The sequence below is a fragment of the Lynx rufus genome, unplaced genomic scaffold (assembly GCF_022079265.1).
Source record: "Lynx rufus isolate CCGP_SWC_20201006 ecotype Redwood Valley unplaced genomic scaffold, mLynRuf1.p SCAF_1, whole genome shotgun sequence".
Lineage (NCBI taxonomy): Eukaryota > Metazoa > Chordata > Mammalia > Carnivora > Felidae > Lynx > Lynx rufus.
Genome location: NW_025814823.1, coordinates 209,464,581 through 209,487,348, shown reverse-complemented (window position 1 = coordinate 209,487,348; position 22,768 = coordinate 209,464,581). Strand labels below are relative to the sequence as shown.

Here is a 22,768-nt window from a genome sequence, read left to right as displayed (position 1 = left end):
CCTGAAGCAGGCTCCAGGCTGTGAGCTGCCAGCACAGAGCTTGATGTGGGGCTCGAACTTGTGAATGGCGATATCAGGACCTGAGCTGAAGTTGGACCCTCAACCGACTGAGTCACCCAGGCTCCCCTTGTTTTAAATAGAATCATGTAGTGCTATAATATTCCTTATAAGCATTGCTTTAGCTGCGTACCACAAGTTTTGAGATATATTTTCATTTTCATTCAGTTCCCTTGGAACTACCTCTTTTACTGATGGATTATTTAGCAGCATAATATCTAATTTCCAAATATTTGGGGATTTTTATGTCATCTCTCTGTTACAAATTTCTAGTTTAATTCCTTTATGGGAATGTTTAGCTCATTTAAGTTTAATGTAATTATTGATACGGTTGGATTTAAATTTGGTGAGGTTTGTTTTGTGACCTAGAATATGATCTATCTTAGTTACTGTTCTGTGTGCACTTGTGAAGAATATGTATTCTGCTGTTGCCAGGTAGAATAGTCTGTTTATATGAAGTTAAGTCAGTTCATGGAGTTCTGTATCCTTGCTGATTTTCTTTGGGCTTATTTTTTCAATGGTCTTTTCAGTTCTTTCAGTTTTAGCTTCATGTCTTGAAACTGTTGTATTGGGTGCATGTATACTTACAATTGCTCTGTCGTTTTGGTAAATTGATCCTTTTATCATTATATAATGTCCCTCCTTATCTCTGGCGATTTTTCTTGTTCTGATGTCTACCTTGTGTGATGCTAATATAATCACTCATGCCTTTTTTTTTTTTTTTTTTTTTTAGTCTTTATTTATTTTGAGAGAGAGCATGAGTGAGCTCAAGTGCCAGAGGGACAGAGAGAGACAGGGAGAGAGAGAATCCCAAGCAGATTCTGGGCTGTCAGCACAGAGCCTGATGCAGGGCTCAAACTGACAACCGTGAGATCATGACCTGAGCCAAGATCAAGAGTTAATCGCTTAACCAACTGAGCCACCCAGCCGCGCCTCAAGCTTTTAAAAAATTATTGTTTGCTTGGTATATTTCTTTTGGTATTGATTTATTCAATAGCATTTATTCAGTGTCTAGACATTTATTGAATGTCTAGGAGGCAAAACCCTCATGCAGTTTATATGCCAGTGGGGACACATGAAACTATGCAAAACATATACTGTATAACAAAACCAGAGAGTAATAAGTGCTATGAAGAAGCAGATTAAGGGGATAGAGAGTAACGAGGGACTTCTTTAGATAGAGTACTCAGGGAGGTCTCTGAGGGATTGGCATTCAGGGTGAGGTCTGGATAAAGGATCCTCCAGGGAGCCAGGTACATTGGTATCTGAGGAGCCATGCAGAAAGAGGAACAGCAAATGCAAGGCCCTGAGGCAAGGTGCTTGTTATATCTTTTTCAACTCTTAGTTTTTAATCTTTCTGTGTCATTGTATTTCAAGTCAGATTCCTGAAAGAAGTGTTAATTGATAGGTCTTGTGTTTTAATGTATGATGGTAATCATTGTCTTTTAATTGGTGTGTTTAGCTCATTTTAAGTTTAATGTAATTATTGGTAGGGTTGGATTTAGTTCTACCATTTTATTACTTTTGATTCTTTCTGTTCTTTGTTCAGTGCCTCATCTTTCCTAATTTCTTTTAAATTCTCTGAGTATTTTTAGAATTCCATTTTTTTTAACTGTTGGATTTTAATTATGCTCTTTGTATAGTATTTTAAGTGGTGGTTCTAGGGAACTATAAAAATATATTAAATTATATATAATCTACTTAGAATTAATATTTTACCATATCAAGTGAAAAATAGAAATTGTGCAACCACATAGGCTCTTCCCCCAATCCTGATGTAGTTGTTGTATGTTCCGTTTTCATATGTTGAAAATCCTATCAGGCAACGATAATAATTTTTGTTCTCAACAAAAGTTAAAGGTGAAAAATATTGTTCTGTTTACTCAGGTATTTATCCTTTCTTTTGTTGTCCTTTCATTGCTTATATTCCAGTTTCTCTTTGTAATTATTTCCCTTTCACTTTCTTTCTTTTTTAATTTTTAATGTTGAGATTGAATATATAAACCATAACATTTACTCATTTAGTTCGTTATGTTCAGTGGTTTTTAGTATATTCATGGAGTGTGCAGCCATCACCACAATCCGTTTTAGAACATTTTGTCATCCCCAAAAGAAACTATTGGAGACAATAAAAAGATTAATGTTTGTCAGGGGTAAGGGGCAAGGAGTGATGATTAGGCAGAGCACAGAAGATTTTTAAGACAATGAAACTAGTCTGTATGATAAGACAATGAAACTAGTCTGTATGATGTTATAATGATGGATATGTGTCAGTATAAATTGTCCAGATCCATAGAATGTACGAAACCAAGAGTGAACCTGAATATGAACTGTGACATTTGGATGATAATGATGTGTCACTGTAGGTTCATCAGTTGTAACAAATGTACTACTGTGATGGGGAATATTGATAATAGGGGAAAGCTATGCATGTGGGGGGCAAGGGCTTTATGGAAAATCTCTGTGCCTTCCTCTCAATATTGCTGTGAACCTAAAACTGTCCTAAGAAGTAATCTATTAAAAATAAAATACTCCCTGTCCCTTAGCCAGCATCCCCAAGTCTACCACCCCTTGAAGCCTTGCACAACTACTAATCTACTAATCTGCTGTCTCTATAGATTTGGCATTTCTGGATATCAGAAAATGGAATCATACAATATGTGGCTCTTTCACTTAGCATGTTTTTGAAATTTATCCATGTTGTATCAATATTTAATTTCATTGCCAAATAATATTCGATTGTATGGATATACCACATTTATCTCTTCTCAAGTTGATGGACGTTTGTGCTGCTTCTACTTTTTTATTATTATGAATAATGCTTCTATGAACATTCATGTACAAGTTTTTGTGCAGAGGTATGCTGTCATTTCTCTCAGATGTATACCTAGGAGTGGAATTTTAGGGTCCTATGGTAACTCTGTGTTTAACATTTTGAGGGACTGCCAGACTGTTTTCCAAAGTTTCTATAACATTTTACCTACCCACCAGTAGTGTATGAGGGTTCCAGTTTTTCTACATCCTTGTCAACACTTGTGGTTTCTCATGTTGTTGTTGTTTAATAATCATCTTAGAGGGTGCGAAGTGGTATCTCTGTGGTCTGTGTTGAACATCTTTTTGTGTATATATTAGCCATTTGTAAATTTTCTTTAGAGAAATGTCTATTCAAATCCTGGCCCATTTTAAAATTGGGTTATATGTCTTTTTATTATTGAGTTCTAACAGTTTATATATTCTAGATATTTGTCCTTTATGAGATATATGATTTGCAAATATTTTCTCTCATTCTTTGGGTTGTCTTTTCATGTTCTTGATGGTGTCCTTTGAAGCACAAAAGTTTTAAATTTTGATGAAGCTCAATTTATTTTTTCCTTTGTTTTGTGCCTTTAGTGTCATTGCCTAACCCACAGTCATGGAGAATTATGCTTATGTTTTCTTCCAAGGGTTTTATAGTTTTAGCTCTTACATTTAGGTCTGTGATCCATTTAGAGTTAATTTTTGTGCATGGTATGAAGTAGGGGTCCAACTGTATAGTAAGTATTCTTGAAATAATAAAATAATTTTTGAATTTCTTACTACTCTTTGAATTTCCATATAAAATTTATGATCAATTTCCAATTTCTGTCACATTTCTTTTGGTGACAAGTTCTCTTAGTTTTCTTTCATCTTGCAGTGTCTTTATTTCACCTTCATTCCCAAAGTACATTTTCTATACATTTAACTTGGCAGTATTTTTCTGTCAGCACTTTAAAAATGTTGGTCCACTGTCTTCTGGCTTTATTTTTGTTGAATAATTATGCAGTAATTCAAGTATTTGTTTTTCTTTATGTAATGTGTTGTTTTTTATATTTGCTTTTTGAAATTTTTCCCCCTATTTCTCTTTTGGACTTTAATAGTTTATTATGTGTCAAGGCGTAGGCTTTAAAACATTTATTTATTTATTATTATTATTATTTTTTGTTTTGTTCATCCTGTTTGGTATTCACTGAAGTTCTTGGATCTGTAAATTTACCTCCTTCACCATTTTTGGGAAATTTTTAGTTATTATTTCTTCAAATATTTGTCTGTACCTGACTGTCTTCTCCTAAGTCGTATGTAATACGAGTACTAAACTTTTTGATATTGTCTCAGCGCTTTCTGTGATTCTGCTCATTTTTTCCTGTTAGATTAAATTATTTCTATTAATCTGTCTTCAAGTTCATTGAGTCTTTCCTCTGACATATCCATTCTACTATTGGGCCCCTACAGTGAATTTTTTATTCCCATTATTTTATTTTTCAATATGACCAGGTTTCCGTTTTAATAGTTTATTTTTCTTTGCTGGTCACTTATATCTTTGCGTTTGTTTCAGATATGTTTGCTTTCCTTTATGTATCATGGTCATAAACACCGATTTTAAGTCTTTTTCTTAAAATATTGATTACAACATTTGGGTCATTTTGTGGTCGGCATCTTTTATCTTATTTCTTGGGAGCTGGTTAGATTTTCCTGGTTCTTTGTATGATTAATTTTGGGCTGTATCTTTCACATTTTGAATATTGTGTTCTGATATTCTGAGTCCTGTCCAAAACCTCTAGAGAATGGTGGATTTCATTTGTTTGTCTGTGAAGTTGCTTTTTTGGCTGAGGGTCAACCTGATTAGTTTTAGACTCTAAATCCTGACCTGCCTCCTGTGAGCTGTTTTTCCTTGCAGTATTAATTTTCAAGGCATTTGTATGCTATTCTGGTTTGCCCCATGTACATGTTATCCAGGGATCCATATGGACCCTGGCTGCTAGTCCATACCATGTTCGCTTCTCAATGCTTTTCTTAGATTGATTCTGGTAGGTTTCACACAGTACATCTCAGGAGTGAGTGCAGGACTTTTTGTACAGATTTAAAGGACATTTTTCCCCAGCTTTTTAAACCTTCACCCTATGATTTTCCCTTTACTGTCTTTCACAGGTTTCTGTTCTGATGTTCTTGCTGGAAAATCACTCTTATGCATTGTAGCAGTTCCCATACTGTAGCTTATGCCTCCTGGCAAAGCTGGACTGAGGTGAAAAATAAAAATTTCTCTAACCCACAGCAGCTGTTTTTTCTTTTTTAAAAAGTTTATTTATGGGGCGCCTGGGTGGCGCAGTCGGTTAAGCGTCCGACTTCAGCCAGGTCACGATCTCGCGGTCCGTGAGTTCGAGCCCCGCATCAGGCTCTGGGCTGATGGCTCGGAGCCTGGAGCCTGTTTCCGATTCTGTGTCTCCCTCTCTCTCTGCCCTTCCCCCGTTCGTGCTCTGTCTCTCTCTGTCCCAAAAATAAATAAAAACGTTGAAAAAAAAATTAAAAAAAAAAAGTTTATTTATTTGAGAGTGGGGGAGGGACGAAGAGAAAGAGAGAGAGAGAGAGAGAGAGAGGAGAGAGAGAGAGAGGGAGAATCCCAAGCAAGCTACTCACTGCAGTGCGGAGCCTGATATGGGGCTTGAACTCACAAACCGTGAGATCATGACCCGAGCCAAAACCAAGAGTCAGACACTTAACTGTCTGAGCCACTCAGGCACCCCCACAGCAGCTGTTTCTCTGTGTTGGTGGGAAAAGGCAGTGTGGCTACCCATTGTTGGCATTTTCCCGAGGTAAAGCATAGAGTATCAGAAGGATTCTGTTCTACATATGTTGGTAGGTGATCTGCTTTCTTGTTAATACTGGCCTACTAGAAAGCATGGAGTGTCAAAAGTGCTGCACAGCAGTTGCTGTCATTGTTGCTTCTGATTCAGGGGAGCAGGCACCATGCCTCTTTGTTGCTGGCTCTTTCCTGGTTTGGGTTAGGAGAGCCAGCAAGTATCTTCTCTGAAGGGCTGCTCCTCTTACTGAGACAACAGCCGCTGTTTTGTTACTGGCACTCATCTGCTGTAATGACCTCACAGGGCCACTGCCGCTGGGTGGGAGGATGAGAAGTATCACCCCAGAGCCAGCACTTGGCTGGTGTGAAATGAAGAAAATCGATTCTTTAACCTGTTCGGACTACTTCCATTTCTGGTGCCAACACTGAGGAGAGACTTGGTAGCTTTGTTGCTTGTGCTTGGCTGGCATAGGGTAGGTCAGATCACAAGAACTCTGTTCCTCAGGCCTTTCACCCCCACTGCTACCCCTATGCCCTGGAGAGTGGAACCATTTTTTGGAACTTTGTTTGCTCTTGCTCTCAGTTGTTAGTTGTAGACTGCCCCAGAACCCAAGTCGGGAGACAGAGAAGGCAAAAATCATCCCCAGACTACTCCTTAGACTGAGTATCCCCCAGAATTCATATTTTGAAATTGTAACCCCAAGGTGATGGTATTAGAAGGTGGGGCTTTCGCAAGGTGATTAGGCCATGAAAGTGGAGCTGTCATGAATGAGATTAGTGCCCTATGAAAGTGTCCCAAGAAACCTTTCTTACCCCTTCACCATATGAGGTTATAGTAAAAGGATGGCCTCTGTGAACTAGGGAGTTCAGACACTAAATCTGCTGGCACCTTGATCTTCAACTTCCCAGTTTCCCGAACCGTGAGAAACAAATGTTTATTGTTCATAAGCCACTCAGTTTATGGTATTTTTGTTACAGTGGCCCAAATGAGCTAACAGGGAAAGATAGCACTCCCTTGTCCTTAAGTCACAGCTCAAGGGAATGTAATGGGCAGAGCTAGATTGCATTCCTGTGTCACATCTGTAAGGGAGGCTGGCAAAGATGGAGCCTGACTTTTCCACTTCTCTATGAGAGGTAGTCTCTGTCTTTTACCAAGAGTCATATTTTGGGGAATTTCCTAAACACAGAAGAGAGTTCATGTTCTTCATGGCCAGAGAGAATGATGTGTTATTTATTTAGTCACCCATTTATACAACAGTTGCTTGATTAATTCACAAACTTTGGCTTCATCTGTGGTTGCAGCCCAGATCCAGTTCTTTAGGGAAACCTGTTGTCTCTCTCTTTAAAATGTATCCCAAATCTTCTTACCTCTGAACACTTTACTGCTGTGCCCTAGTCCAAGCGACTGTCAGTGTTCAGATAAACCACATCACTGGCTTCCCAGGTGGCCCTCTTAATTCCTCTTTTGACTTGCAACAAGCTTTTCTTCACAGAGCATCCAGGACATTTTTTTTAAGTGTTTATTTTTATATCATTTCAAATTAACAGAAAAGTTATAGGAATAGTACCTAGAACTTCCTTATACCCTTTTTTCAGATTCATCAGTTGTTCATATTTTGCCCCATTGCTTTATCTTCCCCCATCCCCTCCTCTCTTCCTTCCTCAGCTAACACAAACTCTGTCCTTCTCTTTCCATCCCCCACACTTATATACCCCCCTCACTCACACTTATACGTATTTGCACATACATTAGAATTATGTGTGTGTAATATTCCCCGACTTTAAAAAAATTTTTTTTTTACGTTTATTTATTTTTGAGACAGAGAGAGACAGAGCATGAGCGGGGGAGGGGCAGAGAGAGAGGGAGACACAGAATCGGAAGCAGGCTCCAGGCTCTGAGCCATCGGCCCAGAGCCTGACGCGGGGCTCGAACTCACAGACCGCGAGATCGTGACCTGGCTGAAGTCGGACGCTTAACCGACTGCGCCACCCAGGTGCCCCAATATTCCCCGACTTTTGAAATAACTTGCAGACATCTTGTTCCTTTACTCCTAAATTCTTCAGTGTGGTTTTCCTAATAATAATATGATCTTTTTACATAACTATGAATTTAACATTGATGAAATACTATTTAATCTGTAGTCCATGGTTATCTCAACAATCTCCTTTTTTATTATATTCCCAACAGTTCAGTAGCCATGGCTTTTGTCTCTTTTAATTGGGAATAGTTCTCTGCCTTTGTTAAAAGAAACTTTGGTATATTTGAAAACTATAAGCCATGTCTTTTGTAAATGTGTAGAAGTTGTAAATATGTAGCAAGAGATGTAGGATTTGATTTTGTCTGGTTTTCCTCATCATGAGAGTTTGGGTATGCATTTCTAGAAAGGCTGTCACAGAAACAATATTGGGTCCTTCTTGCGTCCTCATATCACGAAGTACGTGCTACCTGTGCATCGCAGTGCTGGTGATGTTAATTTGGATGACTTGTTTCAGGTAGTGTAATAACAGATCTCTTCTCTACTATTTTCTCTTTGTAATTATTAAGCAGTTTCCAGGGAGATTTTGATAGCATGGAAATACCCTGTTCATTACCAGACTTTTTTCTGCTAGTTTTAGCATCCATTGATGATTCTTGCCTGGATCAATTATTACTGTGATGATTGTAAAATGGTGATTTTTCTAACTCTGTCATTCATTTTATATTTATTAGTTATCATTCTATGGTAAGGAAGAGTTTTCTCTTACTTATTTATTAATATTCACCCAGGAGTTCTTAAGTTAGTAAATGCTTTTACTATTACTATTTAATCTATTACTTTTGTTATTTATTTTGATGCTCTAATTGTCCCAGTGGAAGTCCCTTAACCTGCACTTTATTCTTTAATATATCCCCATCATTTTTGCACTTGCTTGTTTTTTGGTAAACCACATGTTCCATGTTCATGTTGTTTGAACAAGAATCAAACTTCTCTCCAAGGAGTCTGGTTTCCTCTTAAATGGAGAATGCAATTTAGAAACTAGGATCTCTGTCCTAGGGTTGCTGGGTGTCATTCCTACTAGTCATTCTCAGCATACAAAGCTAGATAATAACTTACATACACACACACACCTATATTTGTATCTACCTGTTAGAAATCATGGGTTCATACTGATACCCATAATTTCAGTCAAAACCCATAGAGTTCTTTCTAGTCTTTCTTCTTTCCACTTTTGGAACTCCTTTCTCTAACAGCAGGAAAGGCGACTCTCATGGTCCTCAGCATATTTCCTCATTTGCTTAATTCTTCGTTGTAACGAAAGCAGTTTCAGAATTGTTAATGCATACCACTGCAAAAAAGAAACAAATATATTAACTAGAATTAAATATTTATTTATAGTTCTTTTGGTCTTAAAAAAATTTTTTTTAATGTTTATTTATAATTGAGAGAGAGAGTGCACAAGCAGGGGTGGGATAGAGAGAGATAGAGACAGAATATGAAGCAGGCTTCAGGCTCTGAGCTGTCAGCACAAAGCCTGACGGGGTCAGGGAGGGGGCTCGAACTCACAATCGTGAGATCATGACCTGAGCCTGAGTTGGATGCTTAGCCAACTGAGCCATCCAGGCACCCCTATAGTTCTTTTGGTCTTTAGCCTGAGGGTATGTATTCATTTCCTAGGATTACTGTAATTAATTACCACACAGTTAGTAGCTTAACAACAGAAATTCTTCCACATTTCTGGAGGCCAGAAGTCTTAGAATCAAGGTATTGACACAGCCATGCTCCCTCTAGTGGCTCTAGGGGAATCCTTCCATGCTACTTCCAGCTTCTGGCGACTCCGGGTTTTCCCTGGCTTGTGGCAGCATAACTCCAGTCTCTGCCTTCATCTTCTCAGAGCTTTCTCCTCTTTGTGTCTTCTTCTCTTCTGACTCTTTAAGGTTACATTCCCAGCTTCCAGTGGTTAGGACATGAGTATTTCTTTCTGGGGGCCACTATTTAACCCAGTACAGGGTATATAGTTACTTGAGTTATTACCTTCAGTTTATTCTTTCAGTGTTTTTATTGTTCACTTGAAATACAGTAGGGTTGATTTGTTTCTGTTTATATTGAATTTTAGGTTTCTCCCAGCCTTATTTGTTTGTTTCTGAATATGCAAAACATCAGCAGTTTCAGAAATCTGATAATAAGTTAATAGATACAGAATTATAAATCGTGGTGACTGTTATTAAGGAAATGGACAGGTACATTGGAAGAGAACAACAGAATAGGTCATATGGACGCAGAGACAGAGCTAGGTCATACTTATTTGAATAAGTGGCATGTAAACTGAGATTGAAGGAATGGAAGCCAGTCATGTAAAAGTAGAGTGAAGAGCTTTCCCACAAATGGAAAAGCATATGAGAAGGCCTTGATTCAGGGAACGAGCTGGTTGTATTAGAGGAAATGAAAGGAGGCCAGTGGATTCATGTCTGTTGGGGAAGAGGGAGGACAAAATAAATGCAGTTGTAAAGAAAGCATGAGACTGAACATGTGAGTAGTTGTAGACTATCGAAAGAGGTTGGGGAGCCAGTAGAGGACAATAACTAGTGGTGGTTTTAGAATGTTTTAAAATACACAAAATACACAAAATATTTTTATTTATTTTTAAAGTTTGTTTATTCAGAGAGAGAAAGAGAGAGAGAGAGAAGGAGAGAATGTGAGCGTGAATGGGAGAGGGGCAGAGAAAGAGGGAGAGAATCCCAAGTAAGCTCTGTGCTTGGTGGCAAGCCCAACACAGGGCTCAGTCTCATGACTGTGAGATCATGACCTGAGCCGAAATCAAGAGTCAGATACTTAACCAACTGAACCAGCCAGGTGCCCCAGAGGTGTATTTTTAAAAGACTATATTGATTGCTAGGTGGAGCACATGACGCAGGAATAGAAGTGGAGAGACTAGTGACAGACCTGTTTACTGTGTAATAACTGAGATAATGTTGGCTTCTACAAGAGTGGTAGTAGGGAATAATGAGAAAAGTGGATAGATTTAAGGTGTATTTTGGGTTGAAGTGAGAGGACTCGCTAATGGATTGAATTTGGGTGGACAGAGAGAGGGTTTTAGGTTTATGGTTATTGTAGTATTTAAGGATGACCCCCACGTTTGTAGTTTTAGCAACTAGGGAAGAAGTTGATTGCAGATGAAGTGGGCAGTAAGAAACAGATTTCCCTAATGGACCTATTATTATGTTTGAAACGCCTAGGAGATGCAAATGGAAATGTCAAGTTGATAGTTAAATATGCAATCTTAAATTCAGGAGAGGAAAGTGGAATCTCAGAGTTCCCATCTGATCCCATTACTTCAGTTCATGCTTCCCTACTGCACATCTGTGGTCCCTGTTCTACCCAGTAAACATAAGCAAATTGTCATGAGTTGGCCAGGTCCTGTTTGAGACGTTGTGAGCAACTTGGACTGTAGATGGTCTCTAGGTTTATGTGTGGGTACTCCAGTTCCAATTCATTCTTTCCAGAGAGATACAGTTATTTTGCTTCTAAATCATTTAAAGATGTACATTTTGCTTCTTATAGCATAGTTTTATTTTGGGCTCTTTCAGAATAAGAGATTTTTCCATTATTAAGTATTAGGCTCTTTTCTGCCCCATCTGAACATACCGTATGAGGTCACTCTAGCTGACTTTGCACCTAGATGGGGAATGTGTGTGTATGTGTATTTATGTTTGATATGTACTCTCTGTGTGTCAGTTTGTTTACCAACATCACATTATTTTATTTACAGTATTTTTAAATTATGCTCTTAGAAGGGTTAATCTTGAATCATTTTAAAGATGTCTCTCCTTTTCTCACATATTTATTCTTACAGATGTATGGTTGAATCAAGATTGTGCACACATTTTTAAGAAGTGCAAATTTTTTTCCCTTAACCTCTTGCTTTTGCCTTGATTATTTGCAAATACTTTTTTTTTCTTCTTTTCCATTGAGAAAAGAGTCTTTAAAGAAGGGCCTATCTCCCTCTTATTACGGTTTTTCCATTTACATCTTTCCTAAAGAGAGACTCTCAGTTTCCTCTCTATTTCCTTCCTTATTAAGCACCTGTTCTGTATAAGCACTGTGTTAATTTCTGGGCAGGAGAATTATATGGAGAATTAAACAAAATGAAATAAACAAAGCATATTATGAAATAAAATTGGTGTAGCATACTATGTTTGTAATTAAAATAGTGTGGTCTTGGGAGGACTAAAAAGTTTAACTTTAAAGCATGACATATCAGTTTCTGGTCATTTTATTTATTTTTAAATCTTTTTAAATATCTTTTTTCCTGTATTTTTATTTTTTAAGGGTCATACAGCAATGCTTCATACTGGCTCATGGCATCCCAAAATAAAGGGAGAATTTATGACTTGCTCAAATGATGCGTGAGTACTATTGATAATTCACCTAATACATTAATATCTTTCAGTATTTTCTTTAATATTTGTATTGTTACATGCTGGCCAGTAAAGTAGGAAGTAGAGTGTTAGGAATCCTGATGTTTACATATTCTTTTTTTTTCTTTTTTTTAAGTTTTTACTTTTATTCCATCATCATATAGTGTAATATTACTTTCTTTAAATTTTTTTAATGTTTATTTATTATTTTGAGAGAGGGAGACAGAGCATGAGTGGGGGAGGGGAAGAGAGAGAGTGAGACACAGAATCTGAAGCAGGCTGCAGACTCTGAGTTGTCAGCACAGAGCCCAAGTTTCATTTGTACAATATAGTGATTCCGCATTTCCATACAACACCTGGTACTCATTACATAAGTACACTCCTTGATCCCTATCACCTATTTCACCCATCCTCCCACCCACCTCCCCTCTGGCAACCATTAGTTTTGTTCTCTATAGCTAAGTGTCTGTTTCATGGTTTGTCGTTCTCTCTTTTTTATTCCTTTGCTCATTTGTTTTATTTCTTAAATTCCACATGTGAGTGAAATCATATGGTATTTGTGTTTCTCTCTCTGGCTTATTTCACTTATCATAATACTCTATAGCTCCATTCAGGTTGTTGGAAATGCCAAGATTTCATACTTTTTCATTGCTGAATAATATTCCATTGTGTGTGTGTGTGTGTGTGTGTGTGTGTGTGTGTGTGTGTGTATACACACATAAACATTACGTCTTCCTTGTCCTCACCCTCCCTCCCCCACGCACACACATCTAGGGTTAGGGCTTAGGGTAGGGTTAGGGAAAGGGTGAGGATATGTGCCTTATATCCTGCAGTTCAGAGACCTCTCCAGAGAATGAAACCCTAGACTTCTGCTTGGGCGTGATTAGACACGGCATCCATACACCAACAATAGCCAAATTATGGACAGAGCCCAAATGTCCATTAACTAATGAATGGATGAAGATGATGTGGTATATATATTAATGGAATATTACTCAGCCATAAAAAAGAATGGGATCTTGCCATTTGCAGCGACTTGGATGGAGCTGGAAAGTATTATGCTAAGCAAAATAAGTCAGTCAGAGAAAGACAAATACACACATGATTTCACTCATGTGAAATTTAAGAAACTAAACAGATGAACCATGGGAAGAAAGACAGGCAAACCAGAAAACAGACTCTTAACTATAGACAACAAACTGAGAGGGGAGGGTGGTGGGGAGGGATAGGGAATTGGCTGAATGGATGATAGGTATTAAGGCAGGTACTTGTGATGAGCACTGGGTGTTATATGTAAGTGATGAATCACTAAATTCTACACCTGAAACTAATATAATGGTGTATTTTAACTAACTGGAATTTAAGTAAAAACTTGAAAAAAAGTACATATTCTTGTTCTTAACTTTTATAGTATAAGGTTTGTTTAAATAAAAAAAACTATGAAAATGAGAGTTGGCATAAATTCCAGTACAGTTTATTAGGGTGCTCAATGGATCAGACTCATGCTATTAAGTGGACTCAAATGACTTTGAAGTTGTGACTAATAACTTATTAGTTTTTATAATAAAGATTGATTTCTGAATCTAATAGCTAATATAAGTTTATTGTTTAAATTATTATTTTTTGGAAGTAATAACTGAAAAAATTGATTAAGTAGTTATTAAGATTCTTTTGTATTGTATCTGTTGGCCTAGAACTCAAGAATATTATAGGGAATATTTGAGCAGCTTTTCCCTATATTATTAAATTGTATGATTAATTTTTAGTATTAAGAGTAGTTCACAAGAATGCACTGTAGGTAATGTTATAGAGAAATTGCAATGGAAAATTTTATAAATTAAAAAATATAGATGGTGTTATTTAGATGAAACACACATTTTAGATAAAATATATTTTGTTTTTAGGCTATTTTGTCTTTCATCTTTACTTTCTGTTATTTATATTTTGCCTCATTTACCTTCAAAATTGCTATTGACATTTTTGGATAGTTTGTGTATTCTGGAATTAATCTTTAGAGTAACAGACAAAAGGTATAATTTTACTCCCATAGCACAATTTAAAAATTAATTTGATCTGAAAGGAACTAAAATTTGGGAATCTATACAGAATATGACTGAAACAGGATAAGACAATTTGATTAAAATTTCTGGTAAATAGACCTATGTAATTCTAACTTGTTTTTTTTCTTTGTCTTGTTATCTTTCCAAAACTCAAATTATGTATGTTTAAAGTGACATTCCTAATTTTAGCAAATCAATTTTCTGATTTCTTTGGGAATTTAGCAGCTAATCTAAATTAATAGTATCTCATGACCAGGTAAGGCTTATTCTAGAAATGCAAGAATATTTTACAATTAAGAAATTTTACCGTCAAGAAATTTTTAAGATAATTCATTAACAAATGAAAAATTACAAATCACATGATTTTATTATATGATATCATTGACATTTGATAAAATTTAGTCGTCTTTCCCAGTATAAGTTCTTTAAAAAAAAATTTTTTTTTAATGTTTATTTTTGAGAGAAAGAGAATGTGAGCGGGGGAGGGACAGAGAGAAAAGGAGACACAGAATCCAAAGCAGACTCCAGACCCTGAGCTGTCAGCACAGAGCCCGATGCAGGGCTCAAACCCACAAACTGTGAGATTATGACCTGAGCCGAAGTCAGACACATAATGGATTGAGCCAGCCAGGTGCCCCCCCCCCCCCCCCAGTAAAAGTTCTAAGTAAAATAGGAATAGGAAGAAATTAATAAAACTCTTAAAAAAATTATTTACCAAAATTTAAAGTAAATATTGTATTATATATTTAAGTACTGAAGCTATTTGTATTTAATAAGAAGACAAGGATGCCCACAACTATATAGAGGCTTTATGCAGTATAGATTTTTTTAATTTTATTTTTTAAAATTTATATCCAAATTAGCATATAGTACAACAATGATTTCAGGAGTAGATTCCTTAATGCCCCTTACCCATTTAGCCCATCATCCCTCCCACACCGCCTCTAGTAACCCTGTTTGTTCTCCATATTTAAGAGTCTCTTATGCTTTGTCCTCCTCCCTGTTTTTATATTATTTTTGTTTCCCTTCCCTTCTGTTCATCTGTTTTGTCTCTTAAAGTCCTCATATGAGTGAAGTCATATGATATTTGTCTTTCTCTGACTAATTTCACTTAGCATAATACCTTCCAGTTCCATCCACGTAGTTGCAAATGGCAAGATTTCATTCTTTTTGATTGCCGAGCAATACCCCACTGTATATATACCACATCTTCTTTATCCATTTATCCATTGATGGACATTTGGGCTCTTTCCATACTTTGGCTATTGTTGATAGTGCTGCTATAAACATTGGGGTGCATGTGTCCCTTTGAAACAGCACACCTGTATCCCTTGGATAAATGCCTCCTAGTGCAATTGCTGGGTCATAGGGTAGTTCTATTTTTAGTTTTTTGAGGAACCTCCATACTGTTTTCCAGAGTGGCTGCACCAGCTTTATGCAGTATAGATTTAAAGACTTTATATAGTGTAGTAATATAAGGAAATAAATACATTAATATATGAGTCAGAAGAAAACATTCTATTAAAGCACAGAGGGGGGCGCCTGGGTGGCTCAGTCAGTTAAGCGGCTGACTTCGGCTCAGCTCATGATCTCTCAGTCCGTGAGTTCGAGCCCCGTGTCGGGCTCTGTGCTGACTGCTCAGAGCCTGGAGCCTGTTTCCGATTCTGTGTCTCCCTCTCTCTCTGACCCTCCCCCGTTCATGCTCTGTCTCTCTCTGTCTCAAAAATAAATAAATGTTAAAAAAAAAATTAAAAAGCACAGAGGAACCAGGCAATTTTGTTTAAAAGCTTCAATGAATAAAGCAATTGGAAAAAAAAACTTGTTCTCTAAACTAGTAAGGATCAGGCTAAATGGTAGGCTCTCATAGTTGGCTAACACAGTAACTTTTTGAACTCTGCAGAAGCTTTTCCCAAATTGATTTCCAAGATATGTAAATTAGTAGTTTAAAGAAAGCCATTCCATGGTCAAATAAGTTTGAGACACTTTGAACATTATATTTCCAGGCCAGTGATCTACAATAAACATTTAAATAGTTTTGTATAGGAGTGCCTGGGTGGTGGCTTAGTCGGTTAAGCATCCAACTCTTGATTTTGGCTCAGGTCATGATCTCATGGTTCATGAGATGGAGCCCCATGTCAGGTTCTGTGCAGGCACACAAGTGCTCTCTCTCTCTCAAAATAAACTTAGAAAAAGATAAATAGTTTTATATAGAATTTATAGAAACCTATTTAACTTTGTTAATGCTCTAAACAATGGTTTGGATAAAGTTCTAAGTCATGATGCTTTATTGGGCATAAAATGTAGTTTATCCCATTCCTTGCAAGAGCAATTCTTTAATTCCCTGCTCAAACCACTGACATACTAGTATATTGTACCTTTGAAAATATGCTCCAGTTTCTTTTTACACTGTACAGATGAGCTTTTTTTGTCCATACTTTTGTATGAAGATGAGTTGGCTTTAACCATAGACCCCAATTATACATATTCTTTACCACCTTAAAAAAAAATCTACCACTAATAAATTCAGATGGTTTGCAGCTTGACTTTTTCTTGGCCTTTGACTCTGAGGGTAGTAATTAGTAATAGGCTATGCTGTGAGAGATCAGCCCAGATGTCTAGTTAAATCAGCAAATACAGTGTGCTCACTATGTGGCAGGTACTCCTGTGTGTGATATAAGTCTCTGCCTTCATGATGCTTACATTTTAGTAGAGGTGAGTGCTTGGAGACAGACAAGGTACAGATACAGTAATAAATTAATATAGTTTTATGTAGTAATAAGTATTGAGAATAAAATAAAGTAAAGCAGAAGGGTAGAAAGTAGAAGTGTCTTCTGTATGTAGAGTAGGCAGAGAAAGCCTCAGAGGAGGTCACCTTTTAATGTTTATTTGTTCTTGAGAGAGAGACAGACAGACAGAGAATGAACGGGGGAGAGACAGAGAGAGAGAGGGAGACACAGAATCCAAAGCAGGCTTCAGGCTCTGAGTTGTCTGCACAGAGCCTGTTGTGGGGTTCGAATCCAGGAACTGCAAGGTCATGACCTGAGCTGAAGTCGGCTGCTTAACCCACTGAGCCACCCAGGCACCCTGAGGAGGTGACCTTTTATTGAGACTTATACCATGCACAGGAGGTAGCTCTAGCAGAGAGAACCTTCCAGGCCAAAGTGGCAGCATAATTCAAGACCTTAAGAAGGGAATGTATTAAGACATATTGGAAAGGCGGAAAATCTGGTTTTGTTGATAGGAAAGGTAGGAATGACAGGAAGTGAATTTGAAGAAGAAAGCAGGGACTAGATCATCATATAAGGTATTGTAGTCTAAGGCATAAAGGGTTAGGATTTTAATGTAATTATAAGGCCAGCCAATAAAGAGTCCTATGATATTTTCATAGGAATGTTCACTTTACAGGGTGTTAAAATTTTCCAGTGATCTCAACTATAATAAAGGCCATGAATGGAAAACCCACAGTGAATATCCTACTCAGTAGGGAAAAACAGAGCTTTCCCTGTAAGGTCAGGAACAAGACAAGGATGTCTACTGTCACCACTTTTATTCATTGTAGTACTGAAAGTCCTAGCCACAGCAATCAAACAAACAGAGAACATCCAAATTGGAAATGAAGAAGTAAAACTTGCAATTTTTGCAGATGACATGATACTATATATAGAAAATCCTAAAGACTCCACCAAAAAACTACTAGAACTGATAAATTAATTCATTAAGGTTACAGGATATAAAATCAATGCATAGAGAAATCTGTTGCATTTCTATATAGTAATAATGAAGCAACAGAAAGAGAAATTAAGAAAAGAATCCTATTTACAATTATACCAAGATAATAAAATACCTAGGAATACACTTAACCAAAGAGGTGAAAGCCTTATATTCTTTAAAATTATAAAACATTGTTGAAAGAAATTAAAGATGACACAAACAAATGGAAACTGACATTCTATGCTCATGGATTGGAAAAACATATATAGTTAAAATGTTGAGTCCACCCAAAGCAATCTACACATTTAATGCAATCTCTGTCAAAATACCAACAACAGTTTTCACAGAACTGTAACAAATAATCTTAAAATTTATATAGAGGCACAAAAGACCCTGAAGAGCGAAAACAGTCTTGAAAAAGAAAAGAAAAGCTGGAGACATCACAATGCTAGACTTCAAGTTAGATTGCAAAGCTGTAGTCATCAAAAACTGTTTATCAGCACAAAAATAGACACATAGATCAATGGAACAGAATAGAAAACTCAGGAATAAACCCACAATTATATGGTCAATTAATCTTTGACAAAGCAGGAAAGAATATGCAATGGGAAAAAGTCGCTTCACCAAATGGTGTTGGGAAAATTGGATAGCGACATGCAAAAGAATGAAACTGGACCACTTTCTTACACCATACACAAAAGTAAACTTAAAACAGATTAAATACTTAAATGTGAGACCTAAAACCATAAAAGTCCTAGAAGAGAGCACAGGCAGAAATGTCTCTGACATCAACCCTAGCAACGTTTTTCTAGGTAGGTCTCCTGAGGCAAGGAAAACTACATCAAGATAAAACTTCTGCACAGTGAAGGAAACAATCAACAAAACTAAAAGACAACCTATTGAATAGGAGAAGATACTTGCAAATGACTTATTCAATAAAGGGTTAGTATCCAAAATATATAAAAAATTTATATAATTTAACACCTAAAAAAAGAATAATCCAATAAAAATAGAAGACACGAACAGATATTTCTCCAAAGAAGACATCCAGATGACCAATGGACACATGAAAAGATGTTCAACATCACTCATCATCAGGGAAATGCAAATCAAAGCCACACTGAAATACCAGCTTACATCTGTCAGAATGACTAGAATCAAAAAGACAAGAAGTAACAAGGCCACGGGGCGCCTGGGTGGCGCAGTCGGTTGAGCGTCCGACTTCAGCCAGGTCACGATCTCGCGGTCTGTGAGTTCGAGCCCCGCGTCGGGCTCTGGGCTGATGGCTCGGAGCCTGGAGCCTGTTTCCGGTTCTGTGCCTCCCTCTCTCTCTGCCCCTCCCCTGTTCATGCTCTGTCTCTCTCTGTCCCAAAAATAAATAAACGTTGAAAAAAAAAAAAAAAAAAAAAAAGAAGTAACAAGGCCAGGATGTGGAGAAAAAGGAACCGTTGTGCACTCTTGGTGGGAATGGAAACTGGTGCAGCCACTCGGGAAAGCAGTATGGACTTTCCTCAGAAAGTTAAAAATACAACTATTTTATGGTCCAGTAATTGCACTACTGGGTGTTTATCCCCAAAATACAAAAAACTAACTCAAAGGGATATGTGTACTTCTATTTTTATAGCATTGTTATTTATAATAGCCAAATTATGGAAGCAGCCCAAGTGTCCCTTGATAGATGAATAAAGAATATGTACAATAGAATATATGTACAATGTGCACAATAGAATATTATTGAGCCATAAAAAAGAATGCGGTCTTGCCATTTGCAGTGATGTAGATGGAGCAAAAGCATTATACTGCTAAGCAAAATAAGCCAGTCAGAGAAAGAGAAGTGCAATATGATTTCACTCATATGTGGAATTTAAGAAACAAACAAAAAATGACCAAAGGCCAAAAAAAAAAAAAAAAAAGACAAATCAATGGACTTTTCCCTTGTTTTCTTTTTTATTAGGTATTGGAACCAGGATTACACTGGTCTCCTAAATAAGGCAGCTTTCCCTCTTTTTCTATTACCTGGCATCTATGCCAAAATTCATAAACATGGCTGTAAACAAAAACCTTATGGAACTGTCAAGGTCATCCAACAAGTTGAATTAAAGTCCACACCCAGAGTTCTAACATAGAAAGTATTTTAGAAGACTTATTTTATTTTTGACTACAGTTTCTCATATTTTTTGTAAAAAATATATATTTAATAAATTTAGAATAAATATTAGAAGTAAGCAGGAGGAATTTAGAAGAAAATGCTTTGATCAAAAAATTTCAGGAAAGTATCTGTGATGTTATATTAAGTGCTAATATTATACTTCAGTGTAATTGTCAGACCAGTATTTTACCTTGTAACACTAGAGGATATTCTAAATAGGTTTTAGGAATAAAAAGAATAACCATGATATATTCGTTACTTTCCAACACACTGAAAAAATACATAGATTATTAGGAACAATTAACATCTGATCAGGCATCATTCGAATTCTTAGGTCTGATACTATGAAGTTCATCCTGGATTAAGAAATATTCCTGTGGTTCAAGAGTTAGTTCAGTTAGGGCCTTTGGGCAAAATCTGACTATAGTTTTTGTGTGTCTCATAGCTCAGAGATGCTACTCTGCTTTTCATAGCTTTATCTCATTCTCTTTTTTGTTGGTGAGGGTTGACAGAGAGGCAAACATCAACTGTACATCCTATAAGCTATTTTCTTGGAGACTTTATTAGGGGTTATTTGGGATTTAAAGTAGGATCATTTCATCAGACTTCATCGAGCTCATTGTAGTAATATCCTCTTCTTCGTCTTTCTCTTCTTCCCTAGTCTCCTTCTGTCTCACCCTCTTTACCCTCATTTTGGGCAGCTGGAAAATAATGTATTTTGGATAATACGACTGTGGTGTAGATAGCTTCTGGATGAAAGTTATTCATCTCAGCATTTCTTCTGTTATCATAGTGTTATGTATTTAGTACTAATTAACACGTGTTTGTCAGGTTATTGTTATCAAGTAGTGTAGGAGTAGAGAGGGAATTCTTTCCAGATCAAAACCAGCCTTTCTTGTAAGCCACACATATTATGAATAAATTTAGATACATTAGGAGTGAAGTGCTATCCCACAGATAGCATTTGTGGGAAACTATTCCCTTGGAGGTGAAGGTGGTGCTCACTATTTTGTTCTGGCCTCCTGTATGCCCAGTTAAATTATGATGTTAACTTTGAGTATGAGTTGGAGATGCTAGTACCTTAAACTTTTGATCTTATGCATTTCAATATTAAATACAAACCTGAGATAAGGCCAATTTAGGAATGAAATGAGGAGGAAGAGGGTAATATGGAAATCTTTTAGGTTTTCCCAAATTTATCGGAATGAAGCATAGATAATAAGGCAGAGCTCACTACATAACACTTGGAAGTAAATGTTAATGAAAACCAGATGGTACTGAAGAAATGCTTACTTATCCAGAGGAAGTCAATTCTACTTGTGAATTTATATGATCTGATATGGAGTCACTTTATAATTTGTAGTGCACAGAGTGAGAGTACAAGTGATACTACACTAGTGTAATCTGAGTCCTTGGTGTAGAATATGTACAGAGCAGAGTCCAGCTCAGCACAGGCTCTGCCCATAGGCACTGCTGAGTGAATCAGTTGCTTCCATTATATACCTGGAGGGTTTTCTATTGCTTACTCAGGCATTTGTATCTCAGAGGAATTTGTTCATATCTATTATAACGACTCCTGCCTCTATATGCAGTTAACAATGAGGAAAAAGCAGGAAAATAATGAAATGCACAAACATTTCACAGTGAGTGGCTGCAGAAAAATAGACAGCGTTAGGTAAGAGTAGCTGGGGAGGTGACAAAACTTCACAACATAATATCTCCTTCTAAAGTCAGGGGAGGGAGGACGTATGGAAGAATAGGCAGTGGTAGGGACCGTGCTAATTTAAAAAAAACAAAACAAGATGGGCACAGAGAAAGTGGGTTTAGGCTGGAGTTAAATAGGAGGAACTGGTGGATGTCACAAAATAGCCACAAGATCCATTTGTAAACACTTGTGAAAAATGACTCCCAAGTACTGAATGAATTTTTGAGGGCTAGAATTCTGCAATAGCTAGCAGAATTAAGAACCAGAGACTTCAAAAAGAAAAAAAAAAAAGCAGAGTAAGACCAATATTTACTCCAGAGTGCAGTGGTCTGAGGAAAGTCAGGCTGCTCATGTAGTATTAAATATGCCCACTAGCAATGGCTCAGGTGGGTACAGGGAGCATAGAAGAAGAGTTGCTAATGCCACTTGCTTGTAAGAATCAGGGAACGCTTTATACTGGAATTTGTAATATGTGGACAGTCTCCCTTATCCAAGGGGGATATATCCCAAGACCCACAGTGGATGCCTGAAACCATGGATGCTACTAAGTCCTTCATGTACTATATTTTTCCTGTACATAATTAACTATGATGAAGTTTAATTTATAAAAAAGACACAGTAAGAGATTAACAACAGTAATGAATAATAAAATAGAAAAATTACAATATACTGTAATGAAAGTTATGTGAGGGGTGCCTGGGTGACTCAGTTGGTTAAGCATCTGACTCTTGATTTCAGCTCAGGTCACATGATCTCATGGTTCATGAGTTTGAGCCCTGCATCAGGCTCTCCACTGACCGTGCAAAGCCTGCTTGGGATTCTCTCTTTCTCCCTCTATGTCCCTTCCCTCCCTCAAAGTAAATAAATAAACTTTAAAAAATACATTAAAAAAAGTTATGTGAATGTGCTCTCTCTCTCTCTCTCTCTCTCAAAATATCTTACTGTACTGTACTCACCCTTCTTGTGATGATGCAAGATGGTAAAATGCCTACACGATAAGATGATATGAGGTTTCTGACATAGGCATTGTGCTATGTGCATTAGGCTGCTATTGACCTTCTGATATGTTAGAAGGAGGATCATTTTCTTTTGGACC

The 22,768-nt window shown here is 37.0% G+C and overlaps 1 protein-coding gene across 2 annotated transcripts in view; it reads left to right on the top strand.

Moving 5' to 3' along the window:
• WDR70 (WD repeat domain 70) overlaps positions 1–22,768 on the top strand; it is a 298,862-nt gene that overhangs the window by 99,410 nt on the left and 176,684 nt on the right. For both annotated transcript variants that reach the window (XM_047093335.1, XM_047093345.1), the window contains one exon: positions 11,959–12,035. In XM_047093335.1, the coding sequence (XP_046949291.1) occupies positions 11,959–12,035 (77 nt within the window). The remainder of the gene's footprint in view (positions 1–11,958; positions 12,036–22,768) is intronic.